Genomic DNA, 22,980 nt, shown 5'->3' with positions numbered 1-22,980 from the left:
GTACCTTTAGATACGGGTATCTGGGTACGGAAGGTAACCCAATGGGGATAGAGTACAACGGCGCCGGAAAAACTTACCACCATTTCCACCATAAAACTTAGGTTTTATGGAAAAACAAACATAGTGTAGTCCGGCTCTGACAAATAAACGTCAAGTTGAACACTGTCACCCCATTCTTAATCCACACACAGCTATGTTGTACCAAAACACAACGCCATCCACACACAAATATGCCTGTCCTTGGTGCTGACCGCCATCCACGCACAAGCAAAGGTGCCTGTCCTTGGTGCTGACCGCCATCCACACACGAACAAATCCGTCCTTAGCTTGGTGGTGAACACTATCCATACACACACACACACACACACACACACACAGGCACACACACACACAAATATATTTTTTTACTTATCGTCCTTGATTTTTCTAAACTTAAAATATAAGGTTCTGTATTGTCACATGCCGTTGTGTGTTAATTCTTCATCATATTACATAGCTACAAGAGGTGTTGATCCGTCTTTTGTAGCTTTTTTTTTTCTTGGCGACCCAAAAACTTTGAAAAAGCCGACAAGAATACGCTTGTCGTGTCGTGAAAAACTAAACTCTTACCGAAGAAATGCCAGGCGGTACAGACGATCCCCACGATCAGCCTATAAGGCAACTGACGTCACCGAGAGACCTCGTCTCATGACCCAAGCTCCATGGTCCTCGGTTTTGACGTCACACGACCCATGACGTATCCGTCACTCGTCCCTGGGATCCTGTCATCTCCAAGAAGATCACACGGTGGCAAGGCAGTATCCATTGGCCAGAGGAGTGTCCATTAGCCAGAGGAGTGTCCTCCTACTGCCTTGCCACCGTATGATCTGCTTGGAGATTACGGTGATCACTCAAACCGGACTGACAGGTGGCGAGGCAGCGGCAGGACGCATGAAGGTCCCGGCATGCACCGCTGCGGCCCACGGTATGCCTCGCGACCCCGATAAGGTGGCGGTGATAGTCCCGTACTGATTGACAGCCTGACGGCGACAGGTGGGATCGGGTTTCAGTGACGGCAACCTTCTGTCATCGCCCCCGGTGAAGGAGGCTTGAACTAACGGTGTCATCTGGAGGGAATACCTACGACAAGGCATAGTCTGGAATCTTGGAGGCCATCCCTGTTTTAGCTCTAGTTGGCCTTATCCAGAACACGTACCCTCCCTAATTTACAAACGCACACGTACACATACACGTAAGCACACGCACACACACACACACACATATACACACACACAAACACACCCACACGCGCGCGCGCATAACATCCAATGAGACGCCAGCTTGTCGAAGTCTTATTGACTTTATTGTCTGAAGTTTTGTGGCGTACTTGTAGGGTTCTATCGAGCTAACTTGCAGATTGTGCCGCTTGTTGGGCCTAAGGCCTGTCGGCCGAAGAACCGCGCGTTGTCAAACTTACTTCAATTAAGTCAACCTTAAGCTTAGTCGTAACTTTATTTTTGCCATAAGATTCGTTGTGGCAGAAGCCAAGCCCACAATACAAGCACAGGTAGCTGAGTCCAACACACGGCCTTGTGTACCTTCTAAAGCAGGTCCATAGCAATTCTAACATTACATGCTTTATATTGTATTACCTGTATGTCTCATACACCTGAAGAAAGCGTCACATAAGCCACACGTTCACATCCCTAGCCTTGCCTTAGCCGCAAAGCTCAAATATTGCTTTGCTGAGAACTGCATACTTACAGGTGGTACGTTGTACATATCACATGAACTCTTTTCCTTTCTATACTTCTACATATTCATCACAGCCAATAAGCCATTCGGACGTACGGCGAATATATACAAAACGTTTTTTACAACAAAGTTGAAAGATAGTAAAAACTCGATATTGAATATATACGTATTCAAGGCATTCAATTTTCGTAATTTTCTGACTTGGTGCACTTTTAGAAAGCTTTCTTACCTGATCTTCCACAACAGCATACAAACTCTAATTCATTACAGTAACTGTTATCTGTGTACTTAGTGTTAAAGATGGTTCCTAAGTTCCATAAAAATCACTTCGGTCTTCAGGCCATTGTATCCACAAATCTAGATCTGTTGCCCCTTATACCCTCTCTCTCGTTACTTGCAAGCAACTAGTATGTATTGGACGGAGTCCTTACTCTATGATTTATCATATCAGTGCTATATTTTTCCTCTTCTGCTGTTGAGTGTCTGCGAATTTGTGCACCAAGCTTGCGTCACAAGTCGTTGGGACGTTAGCGCTTAACGTCTACTGACTTCTACTCCGCCATATTGGACTCCCAGAAACATCAAAACACTGAAAGAATGACTGGCCATCATCATACGTCATTTTGTTTCAAGCATGCGGCAGTGTCGGCAATAAGTCTCCTACCCAGGCTCCCACCCTTCACGATCAACTCTCGTTCCCAGGTTCCATGTCGCGGTCCCCTGTGCCTGTTTCTCTCCGGTCTCTGGAGCTGTCCGGATCCGGCGAGTCTCCCTGCACGCTATCGTCTGACCGCGGTTTCTTACGGCCTTTTCGTCTCTTTCTGCCAGGTGACCGCTTCAGCCGTCTTTCCCATTTCTGAAACAAGGGAGTATGTGGTTAGGAACGAACGTGTACTGACGAATTCAGGAAAACCAAATACGACTTAACGATTCATGCAAGTCCATAGTAGCTATCGACAATAGGGGGCCGGCGGTGACTTCGGAGGATGGTACCCAGACTACAGAGGCTCCACAGAACTCTAGAACTCAGTATGATGCAGATTCATAAAGACCAGCGTGTGCCTGCTTGTTGTAAAAGTAGTTCTGCGAAATCGGAAATTCGCAATGCCAGCTTTGTATTCCTGTAGCATTTTTAGGTGGACTTTTTTTTTATTTGCCCACTCGCATTAGTTTTGGGGTCCTCGGAGGATGCCATCCATAAAATTAAATGTGCCTTAGTCTAAAAAACATCCTCACCTTGAATCTTTTTTGCCACCTGCTGGAATAGTTGGTTACCATGGTATCCGGCAGCAGCAGCAGGCGGCCGTTGGTGCTGTCCTCGTATCCCATGATGATGTACTCCTGGTCCACCTTCAGCTGAGAGACGTGAGGAAGAAGAGAGTAGAGAACGTCTTATGATAACATCAAAGAACCAAAGAGGGTGACACTTGAGGTTTGAAATAAAGGTAAATGTGTTTCAGTACAATAGCTCAATCAGTAGAGTGCTCACTTTGTAACTGGGAGGTCGTGAGGTCGGGTCATACCAAAGACTTTGGAAATGGTACATACTGTTTCTCTGACTTAGCACTCAGCATCTATAAGAAAGAGTGTGGGGAAGGTCAACACACAACACTACCAGTGGGCTAGCCCCCTGCGGTAGTGCTTGCACAACTGTGTGGTCCAGGGGTTACAGAAATGGAGATGGGTGCCACCCGTATGCTCTGCACAGAGTGGAACTACTTGTTTTCCCATGGTTTCACCATAGATTCCAATGGAAAATTCATTTAGCGGTAACTCCCCGAAACATGAAGTGGCACTCACTCTTGGACACTTGCAGGTGGAGTTGGTCCAGAGCTGCACTTCCCCCTTCGGGACGCTGATGGCGTGGTGCTTCCATTCCTCCAGCACGGTCACAGTGGTGGCGATCTGGTCGCCGCGGGTCTCTGTTCCCTTCACCTGTACTCTCAACACTGCAGAGATACAAGCATTAGAATACATTATCATACATTATAACACATTATCATAGAGCCAGAAGAGGTTGACCAATCATAAGTTCCAATTTCATACTGGTTATTACGTTATAACCTCAGCAGTGGTGAATACTAAATGAAGACCTTTAGTGCACATTTTGGCACACTGGACGAAGTACAGTGTGCCAAAATGTGCACTAAATGTAGTGTAGACCTACCCATACCACCTACAAAGTTTCAAGGCAATTCATCCACAGCTTTTTGAAGTAACATACAGGCATGTACACACACACAAATACAAACACAAACACACACACACATACATACGCACATACATATATACAAACGCTACCGCGAAAACATAGCCTTCTGGCAAAGGTAATTCGCAGTCGTAAACCTAGATGCTGGGACGAATCAGACCTGGCCCTTATAAGACAGAAAGCTCTATCCTCCGTTCCAACTAGACCGTAACGCCCTTGTGAACAGACTCTACATGTAGATCTGCTGAGGTGTACATGTGGAGGAATCATGCCAAATAAAAAGATCCGGGATTTGTTCAGCCAGCTTTACATAAGAAAGCATCCGGGAGATATATCCAACATTTTGGACACCATTCAAAGACCTTAGAAAGCTTCTTGTCCCCAAAGTACACCACTAAATGGTGGGATTGGGCGGTGCAAGTTTATTGGAAGCAGACCCAGAACAACGTGCTTTCACAAAGTGAAATGGTGATCAAAGTCTTCTACAGGAGTTGGATTAGAGGTAAGTCTGTTGCGTGCCCTCATTTAGAAGTAAGTGGCCAAGAATAGCTTACGTCCTAAGTCCGTACAAATAGACACAAAGCTGAATGTTCCTATGCTTTGTTCCCAGTTGCCCTAAATAGCAAAGCACCCCTCTTGTCAATTTTTCGCCTAAGTAAGCAGAAGAGAACCACTGAACACACCATGGCCGCCACTGATAACGTCAAAGGTTCGAATCTGACGAAAATAAACAGAACATATATACAGTCAAACTTGCCCAAGCGACGACCTCTGTAACTGTACATCTGGCCATAATGAACGCTAAGACGTAAGTATTGAGCCTAAGGCGACCAATTTTCCTATTTTTCCAACACGACCGCGTCCGGCACTCCTTGGGACCGCACATCGCCTAATCTTTGCCTATGACGACCGGGTCAAGCATGTGGCGGAAAACGTTTTTTGATGATAATTATTAGCTACAAATCGTGGTGATGGAATCGGTCAGTTTTGCCATAGACTTCGACACCAGGACAATCTTTGCGCATTGTAAAATGACACCAGCTGGGTCACTGGATCAACTGACAATCTATTCTAGAATGGGTGGAAATTTTACGGTGATCTTCTTGTCCTCTGTCTTGTCTTTGTCACCATGCTTTCTGTATAAGAAGACCACTTCTCTAAGAAGACCACTTTTCCTCGGTCTCGTGGGTGGTCGTCTTACTAACGTTTCCAGTGCAGAGCAATGGCGTATTACAGACGTAGGCCGTACCCACCCCAACCCCCCAGTCTACTTGAGCCATGAGTTTTACAATCAACCTACAGGTCAACTCAGTAGTGGAAGATGGGTACTCGACATAGCGACATGTTCAGCACCTGAGCAGAAGTACTGACAAGCCGACATGTTTACCCCATACCAAACGTACCAGGCAACTCTCCAAGCTAGTCTGGAACCCCGCCAGTTTAACGTGCTCATGCCCCACTTACGGTACTTACTGTTAGAGCATTGCCGTCTGTATAGGACATGATTTCTAGGTAAAAAAAACGTACTCAAAGATATAAATTTCCTGTTTGTCGGTATGTTATGTAAAAGTACATGTATAAGTCTGTAGATTTTCTAGATATATTGGTATTGTCATAATATATACACCTTGCAGTCCGAGGAATACTAGAATAGATTTCGGTTGCACTAAAGTCCAGATACAAGGGTTTTCAACGCTCAAGTATTGCCTCCAAGTACGCGATAGGTATGTTAACAGACTTCGAGGGCCTATCCATTCCTTCTTTGAAAGCCATGCGTTTCTATGTAGAACATCTCTTTAGGACACGAGGGTATGTTCATTAACATAAACAGTCAGACCAAATAGCATTTATTTTTCTGGTTTCTTGTCTTAACGTAATTACATGCCCTTCGGAAAACTGCTGTCTTCTACTTATTTGTCTATCGCACGGATATAGATGTACATGCAAACCAACCAAGGTAAGCGGAAATACATGTACATGTATACCAGAAAGTAAGGCGACTAAACTAACGCAAATACATGGGATCGCACATGTACATGTGTACTTATCTTAACACAACAATTCTGGTTTTTCAAAAGAATATCATAGCAGGTTTTAAATCTCTCACGGAGTTTGAACATGTCAGATCATGAATAAGCGGGAAGGATGACTGGTATAATGGTTGTGTTATCGGTACTCAGTGTGAACATACTAGTACTACCGTGCTCTGTCTCTCTGTGCCCACCAGGCCTAGGTTCTTTCTAACTTACATACATTGTGTACCAGGAGAAACCGTAGAACAAAGCAAACATGTTCACAAGACTAAGGACCTGTCCAACTGTCTATGCGGCCGACAGGCGGTGTATAAAGAGAATTAATGGCTGTGAGAACGCTGTCCTGCATCTGTCTGGCTGGGAAAACAAGGCTTGACATTAGTTTTGGCCAGACGACAACCACCGTGGAGTTTTGCTCAGGAGTAACCCCCGGTGAGTGACAGGTCCATAGCACGAGAGCGTCTTGAGCTAACAGCGCGCAGACCTTCAAAGGCAAACCGCAACCTGTAAGATTATTGCTGTTGGAAATCTAAGAATGCCTGTATCCATATTTGCTCAGCGACTTTGGACAAACACGTGAAATCTCGGCGTGTCTGCGAACACGGGAAAGACACGTCTCCAAACCGGGGCCGTCATTTCTGAACCAGACCGCACGCAACGTGTACTCTCCAAGCAGAGGTTGGTGGGGAAGATCGTTACCTTTCTATGTATGTCCCTTTTTTCTGTCGCTACTCCCACCACAAAAACGGGGCATATATAGAAAGGTAACGATCTTCCCCACAAACCTCTGCTTGGAGAGTACGAAACGTGTGCAACCCCCTCGAAGTAGCAGTTTCCTCCATATATAGGATTTTCATGCTAATAATTTGCTGTTTGAAGCTTGAGAAAGTTGTTAAGAGGGTAAAGGTATCTTGCAATGGTTAAAAATCCTTAAAAACGTTCCTTGATTCAGATTTCTATCCAAAAATTTCATCCTTTCTTTCATATGCAAGATATACAGTAGCTGTTATGATAGCATGAACTTAAAAACTGATGCAAACACTCGTAACAGAATATAGAACGTCTCAACAAGAAATCCACTTCTCCAGTTCTGTAAAAGGCCGAGAAACCATCATTCCCCGGTACTGCTAACAAGGTTTGACGTATTGGCACTGTGCTGCACTTGGCAAGGAATAAAATTTGGGTGGCCGTGGTTTGGAAGAAGAAACGACAAGAAGTCGGTGTCAACATGAAATTGGTTTAGAAAACGATCGCCTACATGTACCGACCCAAAGTAACCTCATGTCCAAATTCATGGCACTTAGCTATTGAAACGTAAACTTGTATGTATCAAACTTCACGTCTTTCATTCATGAAATGTAGACTCTAAATTTACGTCAGCCATGAAAATATACAAACAGAAAAAATCTCTTCTTCGCAAGCTCCGATCCAAAGCTCGAAGATAACCATGTTCCCCGTCTATTTCACAGACAAACACACACAATTAGGGCAATGAGCTCACCGTCAAAATTTACGTCATTCGGACATGAAAATATACAAACAGAAAAAAATCATTGCCACACTAAGTGGGACACGAAGCATCGGAACTAGGTTTATGACCCCCCCCCCTCCCCCAACGTGTCTATACCTTAAATCAACACATTTAAGTATGGAGAAAATTCTCTGCCTTGTCACAAACGTGTCCAACAAACCTTGAGACCGTCTGCAGGGCCTGTGTTCTAATTAGACCTGCACCACCCAACACGACAGTGATTGAATCCGTGTGGAGCGGAGGTCGGGGTGGGTGGGGGGCACACCAAACTTTCCCCTCCCCGACCGCGACCTAATTTTATCAGTCATCTTCTGGCTAGGAGTTTGGGAACACTATATCTTGAAGGTAAACCATAATCAGGGGATTATCTTGTCTTGTAAAACAACCAAAGTGAGAAGGACAGGCCAGGGTGTCACCTTACCGTAACATCTTCATCTTAAACACACGACATTGTCTAGTTCATTAGGCGATTGAGAAAAGATAGTTAACGTTAAAAGCATCCAGTAAAACTCACCATAATGATAAGTTTTCTTCTCGTAGTTTCTGTAGGAGGCCTTCAGTCGTTTGCACTTCGGGCACTTCTCTGGAAAGAGAAAAAAAGGATCAATATTAAGACCAAAATATAATGTAAGGCTAACACCAGCATACGTTGTATCGCATATCCATTATACACATAACATGAAATATCAACAATTAGCTATGCAATACCGAAGCAATCAAAATATCGTTCAACGATAGAAATTTTAATTCAAAGTCTATACAGATAGGGATAACCAGCGATTATCACTAGCCTAATGATATTATTCATATCACAAATCATCAAGCTACATATTAATGGTTATTTGACGTCATCACCGTTGGTTTCTTCACTCTCGTCGACGTCACTGTCGTACTCAAACTCTGGGAACGAGAAGCGTAAAGAGAAAGGAAGGAAGAACATCGTACCCAGGGCAGTTAGTTAGACTCACAAAGGAATTCCAGAATGACATCGGAGTTAGCATCTAACATCATTACTAGTAGTAGTTTGAAGCAAAAACAAAATTGACTTTAGTTGAGAAGCAGAAGTAGAAGTAGAAAGTGTACCGTCCTCCTCCTCTACTCCGTCCTCTAGGTCCAAAGGCGAGCATTGAGGGAAGAAGATAGAGGGAAGAAATTAGCAGACAGATACATCATGCGATTTATAGTTTCATCAATTATTGCCTTGTCCAAAATGTAGAAAATATAGCAAATATGTTGTAGCACTAGCCGTTAGGTCGACTTATTGAAATAATTGTGACAGTAAACTACACTACTGTTTCTAGCCAATCGTTTTGCAGGCTACACAGGATGCCGTCCATAAAATTAACTTGAGTTGGACCTTCCGTTCCAGTGATATATGGACTGTGGTAATCCCGTCCATGGGAGTTGTGGAGTGTTAATTTGATTAGAAGGCGACTGTGTGCGAGACGCATGGCCCCATTAGGGGGAGGGATCTATCACCATTATCTTGAGTCAGACCACCTGTATCTGGGGATTACACGTATACTCGTAGATCAAAAGTGGGGCATGTTGTGAGTTTAGTATTCTCCTTATGTCCCTGCCACACATTCACGACCTTAACACGACTTCAGCGTAATCCAGCTCCAGTTCGCTCTTCTGGTCGTATGTAAACAAGAGTATGGCTGTCCCAGCTTTGATTTTTCAACATTTATAGTCGGCTGGCACAGACGACTTTTTGACGATTGGTAGGCGACCTCGCCGACCAACTCCCGACTTCAGCGTAATCTAGCTCCAGTTCGCTCTTCTGATCGCATGCAAACAAGAATATGGCTTTCCCAACGTTGATTTTGGAAAATTTATAGTCGGTTTGCACAGACGACTTTTTGGCGACTAGTAGGCAACCTCGCCGACCAGCTCCCAACCACAAGATGATCCTGCTCACGGCTAGCTCCCAACCATGGTCTAGAGATGGTCGGGAGGCTATGGTCGGCTATGTATAACAGGGGCTTTACGTTAAGGCTCGGGGAGACGAAGCAGTAAGGCTGATCTTGACTCTCTATCGAAACGAGTCAGTCGTTCAACCAATACGTTAGCGGTTGTGAGTCAGAATTCTGTATTTCTATCTTTTCAATTCGCTTTTCTGCTTTTTTTCGGGGATGAGCTGATAACTAGCTTCTACCAGGCTTCAAAATTGACTGAAATGAGTAGAAATTGGCAAACCGAGTGTGGCAAACTGTTCTCCTTCAGTGGACCAACTCCTCTAGTGTGTTATCTGTCTATTCGGCCAATCCTACTCTTTCCGGCCGCTTCCGAAGCCTGGTAGAGGCTAGCAGAGGACCGTCTGTCGGTCTGCAGAAAGAGAGCCATTGAACTTTATCTGTCCCGTCCGTCCTTGCGAATCGGAAGTTTTTCTAGCCGTTACCATGGTAACTAAGGCCAGGTCGTCTGCAGTTCAAGACTGTCCCTCCGCCGAGGACAAGTCAAGGGAAATTCCGACCGTCCCGCCAGCATACCGACATAGCTTTCCTCGCCAAGCGCCACATATCGTCTGTCAATGTTGAGGCGCCACCTAATTCTAAAATCCTTTGCTTCTGAGAACTTATCTTCTGGGGCAAGTGTGGAGATATGACATCATCTGTGACACACCATGAGGACAAGTGCGGACAAACTCTCGCCATTGCATCATGCTATGGCGATTTCGTTTTAAAGCGTATCCTCCCAAATATGCTTTTTAAGATTGTAAGTTACGGTTTGTGAGCTTGTATTGAGCTGACGTATTGAAGTCAGGTAATCCGAGGGATATTGGCATGGTGAGCTAGGGGACAAACGCAAGGCAGAAGTTAACTTTCGAAACACGACCGGATTCAACAATGTTATACGGAAGTTGCCGATATTCGTCCTGATCTAGAACAACGCCCTGACTTTAATCCAGAACTAGGCGCCACCTTTCCTGGTGTGTATACGAAGCAGTACATCATGTTTTCCTCAAACAATCCGACGTAATCTGCCCCAACGAGGGATTTGTGAGGTACGATAGAGCCCACCCGATCGCCTGAAGTCATTCGTCTGTCCAAGCCGTCAAAAAAAGTCGTCTGAAACAATATGGCGGCACTGAAAACTTGTCAGTCCGAATGGCATGAAAAATGGGCTAAGGGTGTGGGAAACTGCACAGGCCATGTAACGTATAAACAGTCAACAAAGCAGGCATTCGCATCTCTTTGGCAGCAAAAGTTCGGATAAAGTTCGAATGTTCCACTTTCATAAGTACCCTTTCCCTTTCATCTTTTCTGAGGAAATATTTAGTGTGAACTAGGGGTCAGCGAGTCGTGTTTCTGCACGATGTTGTACATACACAGTTTTTTCGATGGCCCTTTCACGGTGTCATTGTTCCGCCTCTGTTTGTTGTCCCTTGGTAGTGATACCAACTATATCGGCTGTGTTGTGCACCGGCGCGAGGGAGATGAGGTTTCGGCGTGTGAAGCCTGTGTCCCGCCCGACGGGAACGTGAGACGTTGCGGTGAATGGTAGTCGGGGGCGGTGGACCATGGTATGCCATCCCTATAATTATGCACGGTCCGACTCGCGTCAAAGACGGTTTGTTGGCTGTGACTTTTGTTCGACCTTGAGGTCTAGTTCTTTGAAGCAGACCCTGACGTTTTTGAGCGGTACTTTTGACAAGGGCCTTGCCATTCCGCCATACGAACTTCTACCTTGGACACGGACAATCAGAGAACATTTTTCTGTTCAAGTTTATAGGTCTACGGTCACCAAAACTCGCAAAGATCAATTTTTTGTTTGTTTCATTAATGTTCAGCTTAAAGATATCACTGAGAAACTAGAAACTCGTCTGTCTCGTCTTTTATTCTAAAAGAGTCCTCATTGAGGAGTAGGCGACAAAATACCCAATGCTCGTATAATGTCGGGCATAGGAGACATTGCTGTTATTATGACCAAAGCACGTACAGCTTTAAAAGAAAAAAACTGCAAGCAAGGGTACTGGTACTATAGACACACAGAATATAAATTTGAAATTGAAATTGTATAAGGTACAGCAACTTCATCGAAAATAACATTTTCCAGCTGCTAAAAACACCTCGAAAAAAACAGGCCATTTCTCGTCCATAAAACAAACAGGAAAATGCCCTCAGTTCCTTCTGAACGTGTCCGAGGCATCAAACACGAAGCAAGAAAAAGTAGCCGTTTTTTGACAGACGTACGAAGACGTTAGCCATAACTGGCCCACCCAGACTTCAGGAACCTAATCCCTCTCCACTACGATTGCTTTGGTCAGTCAGCGCGATATTTTGAAGCTGATTGGGTGTTCTATGTGTGTGGTGACGGTCCTCTGTAAACCTGGTCCTCCTGTGGTGTCAACAAAGTTGGGTCGTATTGTTCTCGTGTTAGAACTGTGAGGAAACAATGCCCACAGTTTACCCTTAGTTGTAACGAAATGTAAGCCTGCTTGCTGTCGGAAAGGGAGAGGGGATGGCGTTGTATCCAGAACCGTGCTTTATCCAGAACCATACCCGGGCACGGTTCTGGACAGTCTACGCGTATCGAGAACCGTGCCTGAGGCAAATCTACGTTCTTGGATACGCGGAGACTACCCAAAACCATGCCTGATCCTAACCCTAACCCATTGGCATAGAACTAGGCAGACACGGTTCTGGATACAACAGAAAGCAATTGGAGACAAAACGTGGTCATTTTGCTTTGCATCTTGTTTGGCAGATCATTCGCTGAAATTATCATTAGAGGAGGAACAGACTCTTTTCATGCCAATACAGTGCTAGAATCGCAATCTACTTTGACTATCAAATAGTACTACTACGGTCACCAAATGGACGAAAAGTTGGCGGCAAACTTCACAAAAAAGGGACGAAATACGTTGAACATTTGTTAAAATTTGCAAAAAAGGAACATTTGCCAATCTGAGCAACTTTTGCTCCCGTTTACATTTTCACACCCATTTATAACCAGGTCTGACGTATTACGCAGTACTGTAAACTTGGATCCCAGCTTACAACTTGTTGAAGAAATATGGCTACAAACCCACGAGGTTTACACACACTACTCTTTTGTAGCTTTGAATAGCAGTTCAAGGTGTACCCTTACAGAAAATACTACAGGAATGCGGCATTTGTATGCAGGTGGACATACCAGGCAAACTTGAAATACTCGGCACGAACTCAGAGTTTTGTTGTAAACGCTCGCCGTTCTAAACGATTTCTGTATGTAAAAACACAGCCCGTTACGTTATACTGTATCTTTTATGTTAGGGTCGGTGCTTACATAATGTGTCTAAACGTATCTTTTCTTTGCTTAAATTCAATTACTCAAACACTGGGTAAACTGTTCGCTTTGTAATTCTAGCGGTGTGATGTAGATTATTAGTGTTTAAATCGTGCAAATTAGGATTATTAACGGCGACGTTTTTCGTGTACGTTTTGACGTGAGGAGGGGCAGTTGTAACCGCGGAAAAATGATCGTCCGACCGCATTAACCGCACCACAAACCGGTGTGAACCCTGTCAAACATCCAGCGAACGTCCGACGACAAACAGTTTTACCTTGGCTCATGTTTCCGTGAGGCATTGCGGCTGGCCAGACCCACAACACCCCGTTTACACTTTCAGAGAACATCCCCGATAGCCGATACTGTCGTTAATGTACTTAAGCCGCCGTGATCTTGGGCTGTGTTTATTTCCTTTGGAACCTGTGAGTTTGAAGAGCGCGATGCTTGACTGCCAAAAGATATAAACTACAGAATCGGTTCATCTGAACTGTTGAAATACAGCTTGAATTGTTCAATAATAATTCAAGCTGTGACAGTGAAACTCAGGACAGTGGCCAGTGTTCTAGCCAGGCCTTTTTAGCATAGGGCCTCCTATGATTTTGACCCCCTATGCTATAATTTTTACCCCTATGCTATAATTTTCACCCCTATGCTAAGTTTCAACCAGTATACATATATAGGGTTTTGTGGGAGGGAGAACCTTCATAAATCTTGCAAAAAATGAAACTATAACTTTAGAATGAAGCTATAGCAAAGGGAAAACCTTAACTTCACAAAATCTGTTCCACATTAAACAAGAAATAGTACGTGTCTCAGGGGGTTATGAGTTTTAAAATTTTTCGGCTCAATGCGTGATTTGCGCCACGAAAGTTGCTTTTCTGTACCTGACCACTATGCTATGAAAAAATCCTGGCTAGAACACTGGTGTCCTTGTCGTTTTCAAACGGTTTTTCCAGTTCCTAACTTGTGATAAATGTTTAGTAGCTCCGTCAGTTCACTTTAGTGACGCTGAAGGAGAGTAGCGCATGTCACTCGAAACGTCCGGAAATATTCTCCGTGATTTATAGTAGTAGAGTTTTAAGGTGGGGAAATAACCATGCCTGAGTGAGGACTTTTGGGTCTTCTAACATTACATACTACAATTGAGTATGGACTTTGAGATGTTGCCATAAAGTGTCTTTTTGCAAGTGGGTAATTTATTCATTTCTTTATGATGTCATCGATGGCGCAATCAAAAGCTAAAGGCCACACCCTTTTTTTTATAGAAAAATCACCAAAAATCCATAATATTTCTCAGAACTGTACATAATAGTGACTAGTGACGGTAAAAGTTAGGATATTCTCATATTACTTTAAAGGACGATTTTTGTTATTTTTTCTTTGAATATACATGTAGTTTACCTAGATGTCTAACCGTCATCGACGTACAGCTTGAATTTTCAGTATTTCTAAGCAAAAAATTGAGAGGCGTACATGTATAAAGAGAAATGAGGTACAGCCTTTACACGAATGCACCATGTGGACAAGTTAATGATTAAATACAGACTTGTTCCCTAGCTAGGCACATGTGTCACACGTGTCTATAATACGTCCAATAGTACAGTTTGTGTGTACATTATATCATAACCTCTGCACGTATTGCGCTCTTTGTATGACACTCTTAGTAGAATATTGATGTAAGGTCGCGAACTCAAAATATCACAGACCCACCCTAATAAAGACCCACATGGGGGTCTATAAAAAGATGACTGTTGCTAGCTGACGTCATGAAAATGATATTCCTGAGATGGTTTTCTTAATTTGTTTTGCCGCATTAGTAGCCAAAAGTTGCAATATTGTCTCCTAGGAATCGTTAAGCTATGCTTCCTAGATTTTTATCGACGTTCCTTCAAAATACAAACATTTGTCTCTGTGCCCATCCTTATTCCACGACATTTATCTTAGATGGGTACAATTCTACGTGTACCGACGTTAGCAATTCAAATGTATATCATATCTCTTATTCTTTTAGGTTAAAAGTATTTTAGATCACTTATATCAATGCCTTACTAGAATTTTGTCCTCGATAACCGTATTCTTGACATTCTGAGAATATCTGTCATCGTTTTTCTAAAAGATATCGAAATGAAAAAGGTTATTTGATTTTTCAGTGTGGTTATAGCTTATTTTCATGCTCTTACAATACGTTAATATGTCTGCATCGTGTATTGTAAAGCTGGTAAAAGTTCGCCAAGTTCGCCAATGAAAGACTTGCCTGTTCCGGTTGTTGATCGAGTACACATAGTTGCACAAAACGTAACGTCATTCACAGGAAACCCTGCCCTTCCGTCCCGGGTATTCTCACCGGGTGTTTATCCTGGTTAAACACCACCTGACAGTAAGCACGTCAAGCCACAGGACATGCACAGAGGGTGTTATTACCAAGCTGTCGTACTTCTACACCCTGATAATTACTCTCAGACAAATTACAGATATCCAACACATTTGTTTAAACGTAAAACTGGTGTGTAGAAGACTGGGCCTTCAGTTCCTCGTCTATGGTTAGAACAGAATGTGGGTATATGAAAATCCCCACTACACCCTGTTTTGTTTCTGTTTTACCAAATGTTTGAAGAACTTAAAGCCAGTTATTGACTCGGCAAAGACGAAGCCTAGTGTGAGATATCTACCACTGCCTGTGTTTGACACGCATCGGGCTTTCAGAACCACAAATTTGACTAACAGTAACACTGGGTCATCGTGCTGACGGTCACTCGTCGTGTTCACTTGTACACCGGCCCCCTAACTCTACTCGACACGTGTGGTGGGTTCTTTAACAGTCTCCCAAAACACAGTTCTGGTCACTTAGAGGCATCCAATGCAATTTCAGGGCGGCAAAACAAAAAAAAGAAATATTCTGGATGAGGATAACTGTCTGACATTGACATTTCGTAGTACATGTACATTTGGGCGTTTCAAATAGCCCAAAGCAGGCTACGTGAGTCTCTTTATCTTTTGGCTACCATCAACCAGCCTACGATACAAGACAAACCTTTTTTTCCTTCATGATCAACGACATCGCATTTTTGTCTTACAGATTATCAGTATGCTATGGATAGGATTGATTCAACAAAATAATGACCAGAAAATTGACTTTGAAAAGACAGTTTTGCCATCCTGGAATTGCAATGAATGCCCTAGACGTCCATCTAGACGGGCAACATGCAACCACATCCAGTTACATGAAAGTCGGAGAATAAGGAGACTCTTTTTACCCAGCCGTTTTCTTCAGCCAACATGAGTGCAATTTATGTGAACCAGTCAGAATTGCCCTGAGGAAGGTGACAGACGGTCACCGAAACGTCGGCCGAATAAAACACTTGGTTCTGTAAAAATGGCCTCTTTATTTAGTGACTCAGACTTACAAACCTGATTATACGATTAACGGATGAAAGTCAGGGGCTAGTAATAGTAGTATCTTACAAATATATCTGTTATCTTCACTTTCGATACCTACGTTTGCGGCGCCCCTTTTCTCTTGACTTTCCCGGCTCCCTAATGTCTGCATTTTCTGTAGATTCCGAAAGCTCTGTAAGAAAAAAATGCACGCATTCAGGTAATATTTCTGTAGTGAAAAGAGACTTGGTACCTAAAATAGGTTTGGTAACCACACTCAGACTCCTACGTACATGTCCGGTACTTGGAAGCAAGGCGGCTGGAAAGAGTAGAAATCGGCCAAATAGAGAGGTAACATGCTAGGGGAGTCGGTCTGCTAGAGAGTTCAGTTTGGCCGATCTCTACTCTTTCCACCAGCCGCCTCCCGAAGCCTGGTAGAGGCTAAGACTTGAATGCAGACGTCGGTCCCTGTTACTGAGACGTTTTTATGTCCGGGGCATGACGGATGTAAGAATGATGAGTGACAAGGCGCCAGCACGACATCTTCCATTAACCGAGTCTCCATGGCAACCGAAATCGTCAGACGATATTACCTGCTGAGAGTGGTTACCTGGTTCAGATAGACAACGTTCTCCCGCGCGTTCTACTGTGTATCTTGTATCGAGAAAACCAAATATCTTCGAGTAGAACGCTAAGTCCTGGCAGAAAGCTAGCGCACATAGCTGGGATTAAAATTCGACAAATCCGGATTAAAAAACTCTGTTTTCCCGCCCTTTAAAATGGATAATCATGAGGCTGCCGATTAATTGGTTGAGCGCGCGCAGGAATGTAGCTGGGTGATAACCTTTCACTTTTCGCGGCGTCGCCGGTTCGCCTACAATCTTGTAGCGGTGTGTTTGCACAGGGAGAGATAAGGCACGGGCAGCGGGCGCACTGACAAGCCCGGGACGACAGCCTTCCCGATCCATTTAAAGCCTAAGTACTGTTGAAAGGACCCCTCGAGTAGCACATCATCGTCTGCTCAAGAGGAATGTAATTCGGGTGATTAGGAACACAGATAAAGCGGGCTGGTGCGGACACATGTTGACCGACTGGCGTGACACAGCCGACTCCAGGCGTCAGGTGAAATGTACGGGGAACGGACAAATCTCCAAAGAGACACACGGCTTGGTTGAATAAAACCTCCTTGATTTTCACTTTACGTTTTGTCTATTGTCTCCTTAGAGTGATATAAAGCGCAAAAAAATGGTAATCTCCAAGCAGACTCATTCGGGGGCAGAGGACGATCAAATTATGAGTTATCATTTATGAATCTGCTTGGAGATTAAAAAGATGAGCCTTAGTGCAAATTTAGGTCAATAGCAATTATGGTGTATTCTACAAAAACCTGGAGTTGCTTGAAGCACTCTCAGTTAAATATTTTGGAAACATCGCTTATTCGTTAACGTATCTTTGATTGATCATCTCCAATTTTACTTTATCAGCCACGTATTGTATCATATACATAATTACAAAATTAATTTATTACTGTATACTAGTAGTACAGTGATGTTATATCGGCTATGATCATACATTTGTTAAACAAGCAACATACCTAATTAGAATAACCAGAGCGGGTCGCAATCTCTGACACAATCCCTTTGACGAAATAAATTTATATTGCATTAAATGCGAATACGAATCAAATTAAATTTAAGTAAAATTTGAGTCAAATTTGACTGCCAACCTCGCCACGACCACTGCCGACCTACTCCCAACCAACAGCCAACTAGCCCCCAACCATGACCCAACCTCCCGTCAACACCGGAATGTTTTGAACATTTTGAAACATTCGGCTGGCCTAACCGAACAGTAGCCAACCATACTCCCGACCATGGTTGGGAAGGTGGGAATTCGACAGTGTTCGGGAGGGCACATTCGGCCATGTGTCACCAAGGAAGTAAAGAATCAAATTAAATTTAAGTTAAAGTTGAGTCAAATTTGACTGCCAACCTCGCCCAACCATACTCAAGACCTACTCCCAACCATGGAGTTGAGCAGTGTTCGGGAGGGCATATTCGGCCATGTGTCACCAAGGAAGTAAAGAACCAAATTAAATCTAAGTTAAATTTGAGTCAAATTTGACTGCCAACCTCACCCAACCATACTCAAGACCTACTCCCAACCATGGTGTTGGGGAGGGCAGATTCGGCTATGTGTGTCAGGGGATTAAAGTTCCGACAGTTCCGCCGCGAAGGGGGATCTCGCCAGGACAGAGGATTAAGAGCGAAACCAGTAGAGCACGGCACACCGCCGTGTAGCTGTGTCAACAGACGCCGGTGGAGCGGGGCTGGCTGGAGGGCCCTTCACGGGAAAGCCGCCATGGTGGACATGGACGGGAGACTTCTCTACAAGTTTACACTCTGAGACTAGAGTTTCTCTGTGTTTTCACTAGGAGATGAATAGGTGTCAACTTATAGCAGTACAGTCTAGTCGAGTAATAAGAGACTTATGAAGAAAACACGCGGCATTAGGTGACGTTCATAGCAGCCAAATATTGCCATGTAGCTGTCCTTCAACTTCAAGTCGGAATCTGCGAGCATGATATCATGTTTGTATGCCGGCCGGAAAACGCTGTAGGCGTGGGGTCGGTTAGAGGCATTCCATGGGCCAGTTGGGATGTTTCCAAACCATTTGTGCGGCGGAATAATTCAAAATGGATTTTGCAATAAAAATATCTGGGGCGAACAAGAGTCGAGCCATACGTTACCGCGTGGCGACGTGCGCCCATCTGCGCACCTTAGTGATGGATGTCAGAAATAGACATTCACCCCCCCTCCCCTCACTCGTCTGTCAACTAACGACATTATTCTGCTGTTAATGCTTTTAAAAGACATTGGAGGAGGTTTAAACACCGGAGTCTCACATGTCGCGAAACATGGCAAACCCTTTCCGTAATTGAAAGCAGACCGAATCGGCACGTTTCAGACACAAATATGTATCCTGCCTCTCTTTTAAAGCGGACATGAAAGATTTAAGAAGAATAAATCTGGCGCATGCAGTCCTGTTTTCAAAGTCCAGCCCCGACAGTGCCATGCCTGACAATGCTGGCACTGCAAAAATCCCGCCCGGCCGAACGACACAAACGCACGTCCCAAGAGTTTGCTCTGCTAAGGTCGCATTGCGACAGCCGATTTATTCAAGGTCTCGGCGGCTTGGATCAAAACATCCAAACATGACGACGTTTTTCGGTCGCCTGGTGTGGAGCCACTTGTACGGGCGGAGCCTGACATTGCATTGTTTGATTCCAGCTTCTCCCTGGTTTTGTTAGTATTGTCAGAATGCCGGGAGGACCAACGGAGCTTTAACTCTTGATAACCATCTAGAATGAGCCATTAAAACACAATTGCTCTGTTCGCGCCTTGATTGCCAACACAATGATATTGATACAGATGAAAGAAAAACACTACCGCTGGGATCTACTCTGAAAAGGCGCTGAACAACTCACTGTACCCACTCCCTTTCTTCAGTATTGTTCTCTCTATGCTGTAGGGTGGGAAACAAACGCTCCTTATGATTACAAGTAAAAAACCTTTAGTCCTAAAGTTTATCTATTTCTCCGTGTTATTCTTTTCTTCAAAGCAGGTTTTCTACGTTCGTGTACGATGGAAAGGTGTGGTTGTGGCAATAGATGATGCTCGCTTGTAAGGTACACTAGAAAGCACACGTATAATTTAGCCAGCCGTTTCAAGGTTTTCCATGCACCTTGTGAAGAATGTAAACTGGTCGGCACTTCAGACTTCTTAGTGTGGGAAACCAGAAAGGACAACTTGAGGTTTCCGGCTGACTTGAGGCGAAGCAGATTATCTCTTGTTACCCGTCTCGGTATTGAGAACAAAATTACACAAGTCTTCAGCCGGTCATTGGATTACACTACGCTGTGAACATCGCGTATCTTGTGTGAGACAAGGTTTTCTCTTTGTTTCTTCGTATCTTGACTATGATGTTCTTTTTACGGGCGGCCATGCGTTTGTGTATGGTCTGTTACACTGTGGGGTTACGATCATACACACACTGATGTATGTAAAAACGTGAGAAAGTCAGATAGACATAGGAGAGAGGGAAGGATAGAGGGAGAGAGAGAGAGAGGAGTGTGCCTTACCTGGTGGCTCTTCAGTGACGATGGCCTCAGGTGAGATACAGACGCCCAGCTCGTAGACGGGCAGGTCGTCGCACTTGAGGTGGTCCGGCCAGGTGTGGTTGTACGCGAGCACCACGGGCTCACAGGCGGCGCGTGCCCCCTCACACACCTTCTTACAGGGCCGGATGGGCTCCTGGCTGAACTCTAGGGTACAGATGGGCGCGTACATGGAGCAGAGGAAGAACAGGAGCAGGTCGGGGCTACAGCTGGGCGTGTAGTTGACCAGACTCTCGTACTGCTCGATGGCGAGTTTGGCGTTCTCCTGGGTGCTGTGGTGCAGCAGGTTGGGCATCCTCGTCATATTCCACGGCATCTTCTTACACATGGGGATCGTGATCGGCTCGCACAGCGCCGCCCCTGCGTCCCGGGCGAGCAGGGCCAGCCCCGCCGCCAACAACGGGAGGAACCACGCCGCCTGCCCCGCCATCCTCGCACGTCTGGCCCGAGGAAAGGTGTGCTGGTCACGCGGTGAGCGGATGGCTACAGACCCGTGACGGCCTGGCGGGTAGCTAGCCCTTCATCCCTGTGTGTCAGCGAGGCGAGCCCAGGGGAACCACGCTAAATTCAATATCGCTAGCAATTCAATCTGCGGAACGCCGGCCCGGCCCGTTAGCCCGTGCGTGTGCCAGACTTTGTCTTTATTTTGTGCTGCCTCTCGACTGGGTGCAAGCCTCCTGCACGGAAACAATGCAAGCATGGACTCTTCCACTTAGCAGAACAGGGGTGAGCAGTGACAGCAAGAACAAACATATGGTTATAAAATCAAATCTACTGGCATAAAATTGATATATTCACTCTAAACATTTGATATAGATCCGTATGTTTATGCATGTTTTTCTGCTTATGTATATTTAGAGGCGGATAATTGGCTCAAAATAATGAATTTTCAGACAACGTTTACCTCACCAAAAGTCAAATGGTGCCTTCCAAAGCACTTGTGGCCAACCGCACAGCTCGGCCAATCAACACTCTGTACTCTCGGCAGGTAGCAGTCCTGGGTCGGGTCCGCTTCGTGCTCACTTAACAAGACACAACTGACTCCCCTACTGTACAACATGGCCTGGTCCAGCATACATACTGTCGTACTGACAAGTAGAATGTTCCATTAGTGGGTGGGGAGGTGACTGCGGCAACCACAATATTGGATTTGCAGTGTTTACTGAATAAGCTTTTAGAGAGTGACCTTTGCCGTGATAAACTTTAAGAGGAAGTCTAACAACAGCTATACTATTTGCATGCGGGTTTACGTTTGTTTGTACGTGTTTGTTTCTTTGTGTGTGTGTGTGTGTGTGTGTGTGTGTGTGTGTGTGTGTGTGTGTGTGTGTGTGTGTGTGTGTGTGTGTGTGTGTGTGTGTGTGTACATGTGTGCGTTTGTGCGTGCGTGCGCTTGATTGTGAGTTCCTCCCTTGTCATGTAGCAATGCATCGTCCCAGCACACACCTGGTGATGGTCACACTGACCTACAAAACTCGACACCTTTCGGTCTGACGGAGAATTGCAGCTAGATGACGAACGAATGAAGGAACGGACGAGCGAACGAATGTTCCTATGACACGACACGACACGACACATCACATAAACTGCATTTACGTATACGAACATAAACAGAAAAAGTAGAATAGCCTCCAAGCAGATCTTTCGGTGGTAGCAAATACAGTATCAAATTGGCCAGGCAGTATACAGTCTATCCAATGGATACTGCCTAGCCAATTTGATACTGTCTTTGTGGCCAACAAAAGATCTGCTTGGATATTAACGTAGAATACAAGTTAAGTAACATCCCAACTCACTCAACATGTATAAATGAAATATATGGAAAAGAAACTAAAACGTCTTTGTATGGGTGTCCTCAATCTAAAGTCGGGGAAACTTGGCTTAACTCCCCTGACCGATTGTTCCCATATTTGGCTAGATTTTGAACCTACGTTTTTAGTCTGGTGGACAGAAGGTCTATGGGGCTTATCATCCAGAATGAAGCTCTCAATTTACCGTTACTAGTGTCCGCCCAGAGCTTACGAAGTGAATCACAGTGGAAGTACGGCATAAGTTAGCAGACGGCATAACATTTTCCAAAACACTTGAAGGTTTGAAGTGGCTTGTCTTAGAAACCCCTAGAGTGTTAAGTCACTGTGTACGTCTTAGGCGCAGTGGATACCATAAAACATGTTGATATGCAGCAGCTACGGAAAAGTCAAGGGTGTTCATGCAAATTTGGTCCTTTATTTCTTAAAGGAAACACTATTACTAAGTAGCTAAGCTTAGAGTTCTTAGTCCTTGCGAATGGCGTGATCATGTATTCAGGCCAGACACTTCACTCACGCCACACGTGTATTTGTCCAATGAGTCAGGAGAATGTGTGATGCGTCCGTCTGGTTGGCTTTTTCCAGACAATTCCATATCGTAGTACCATAATCCAGTCCCCTCTGTGTTATAAACTTTGTTTTAAGCGCAAAAACACAGTAATAATTCACGTTAAAGTAATTTGACGAAGTGTTTTGGGAGGTTAAAAGCATGGTTGGCCATGTGCCAGTGTCTAGCTGTAGAACAAACCACGTTAGGGACGGCAAAACTCGTGTCAAACTTCATAACTACGTAATTCAATGTGGGAGACCAAAACTCTAATCTCCAAGCAGATCCTAGGTTG

General features: G+C 44.6%; 1 protein-coding gene across 3 annotated transcripts; it reads right to left on the bottom strand.

Moving 5' to 3' along the window:
* Nucleotides 1-1,328: 1,328 nt before the first annotated feature.
* Nucleotides 1,329-21,044, bottom strand: LOC109475817 (secreted frizzled-related protein 3-like). 3 transcript variants are annotated; one of them, XM_019776600.1, is made up of 7 exons: nucleotides 20,298-21,044; nucleotides 16,278-16,349; nucleotides 8,591-8,614; nucleotides 8,022-8,090; nucleotides 3,535-3,683; nucleotides 2,971-3,090; nucleotides 1,329-2,590 (listed from the first exon to the last, which is right to left on the bottom strand). In XM_019776600.1, exons 1-7 carry the CDS (start codon nucleotides 20,761-20,763, stop codon nucleotides 2,420-2,422), a joined length of 1,071 nt encoding a protein of 356 aa, XP_019632159.1. In that variant the 5' UTR covers nucleotides 20,764-21,044; the 3' UTR covers nucleotides 1,329-2,419. The 3 variants fall into 3 exon arrangements, with proteins under 3 accessions (XP_019632159.1, XP_019632160.1, XP_019632161.1); XM_019776601.1 differs by lacking the exon at nucleotides 8,591-8,614 and having other exon boundaries at nucleotides 20,298-21,037; XM_019776602.1 differs by lacking the exons at nucleotides 8,591-8,614; nucleotides 16,278-16,349 and having other exon boundaries at nucleotides 20,298-21,039.
* Between the last annotated feature and the right edge of the window lie 1,936 nt (nucleotides 21,045-22,980).

The sequence above is a fragment of the Branchiostoma belcheri genome, unplaced genomic scaffold (assembly GCF_001625305.1).
Source record: "Branchiostoma belcheri isolate BF01 breed outbred unplaced genomic scaffold, Haploidv18h27 scaffold35, whole genome shotgun sequence".
Lineage (NCBI taxonomy): Eukaryota > Metazoa > Chordata > Leptocardii > Amphioxiformes > Branchiostomatidae > Branchiostoma > Branchiostoma belcheri.
The sequence above is the reverse complement of the archived record's forward strand: the minus strand, read 5'-3'. Positions and strand labels throughout refer to the sequence as shown.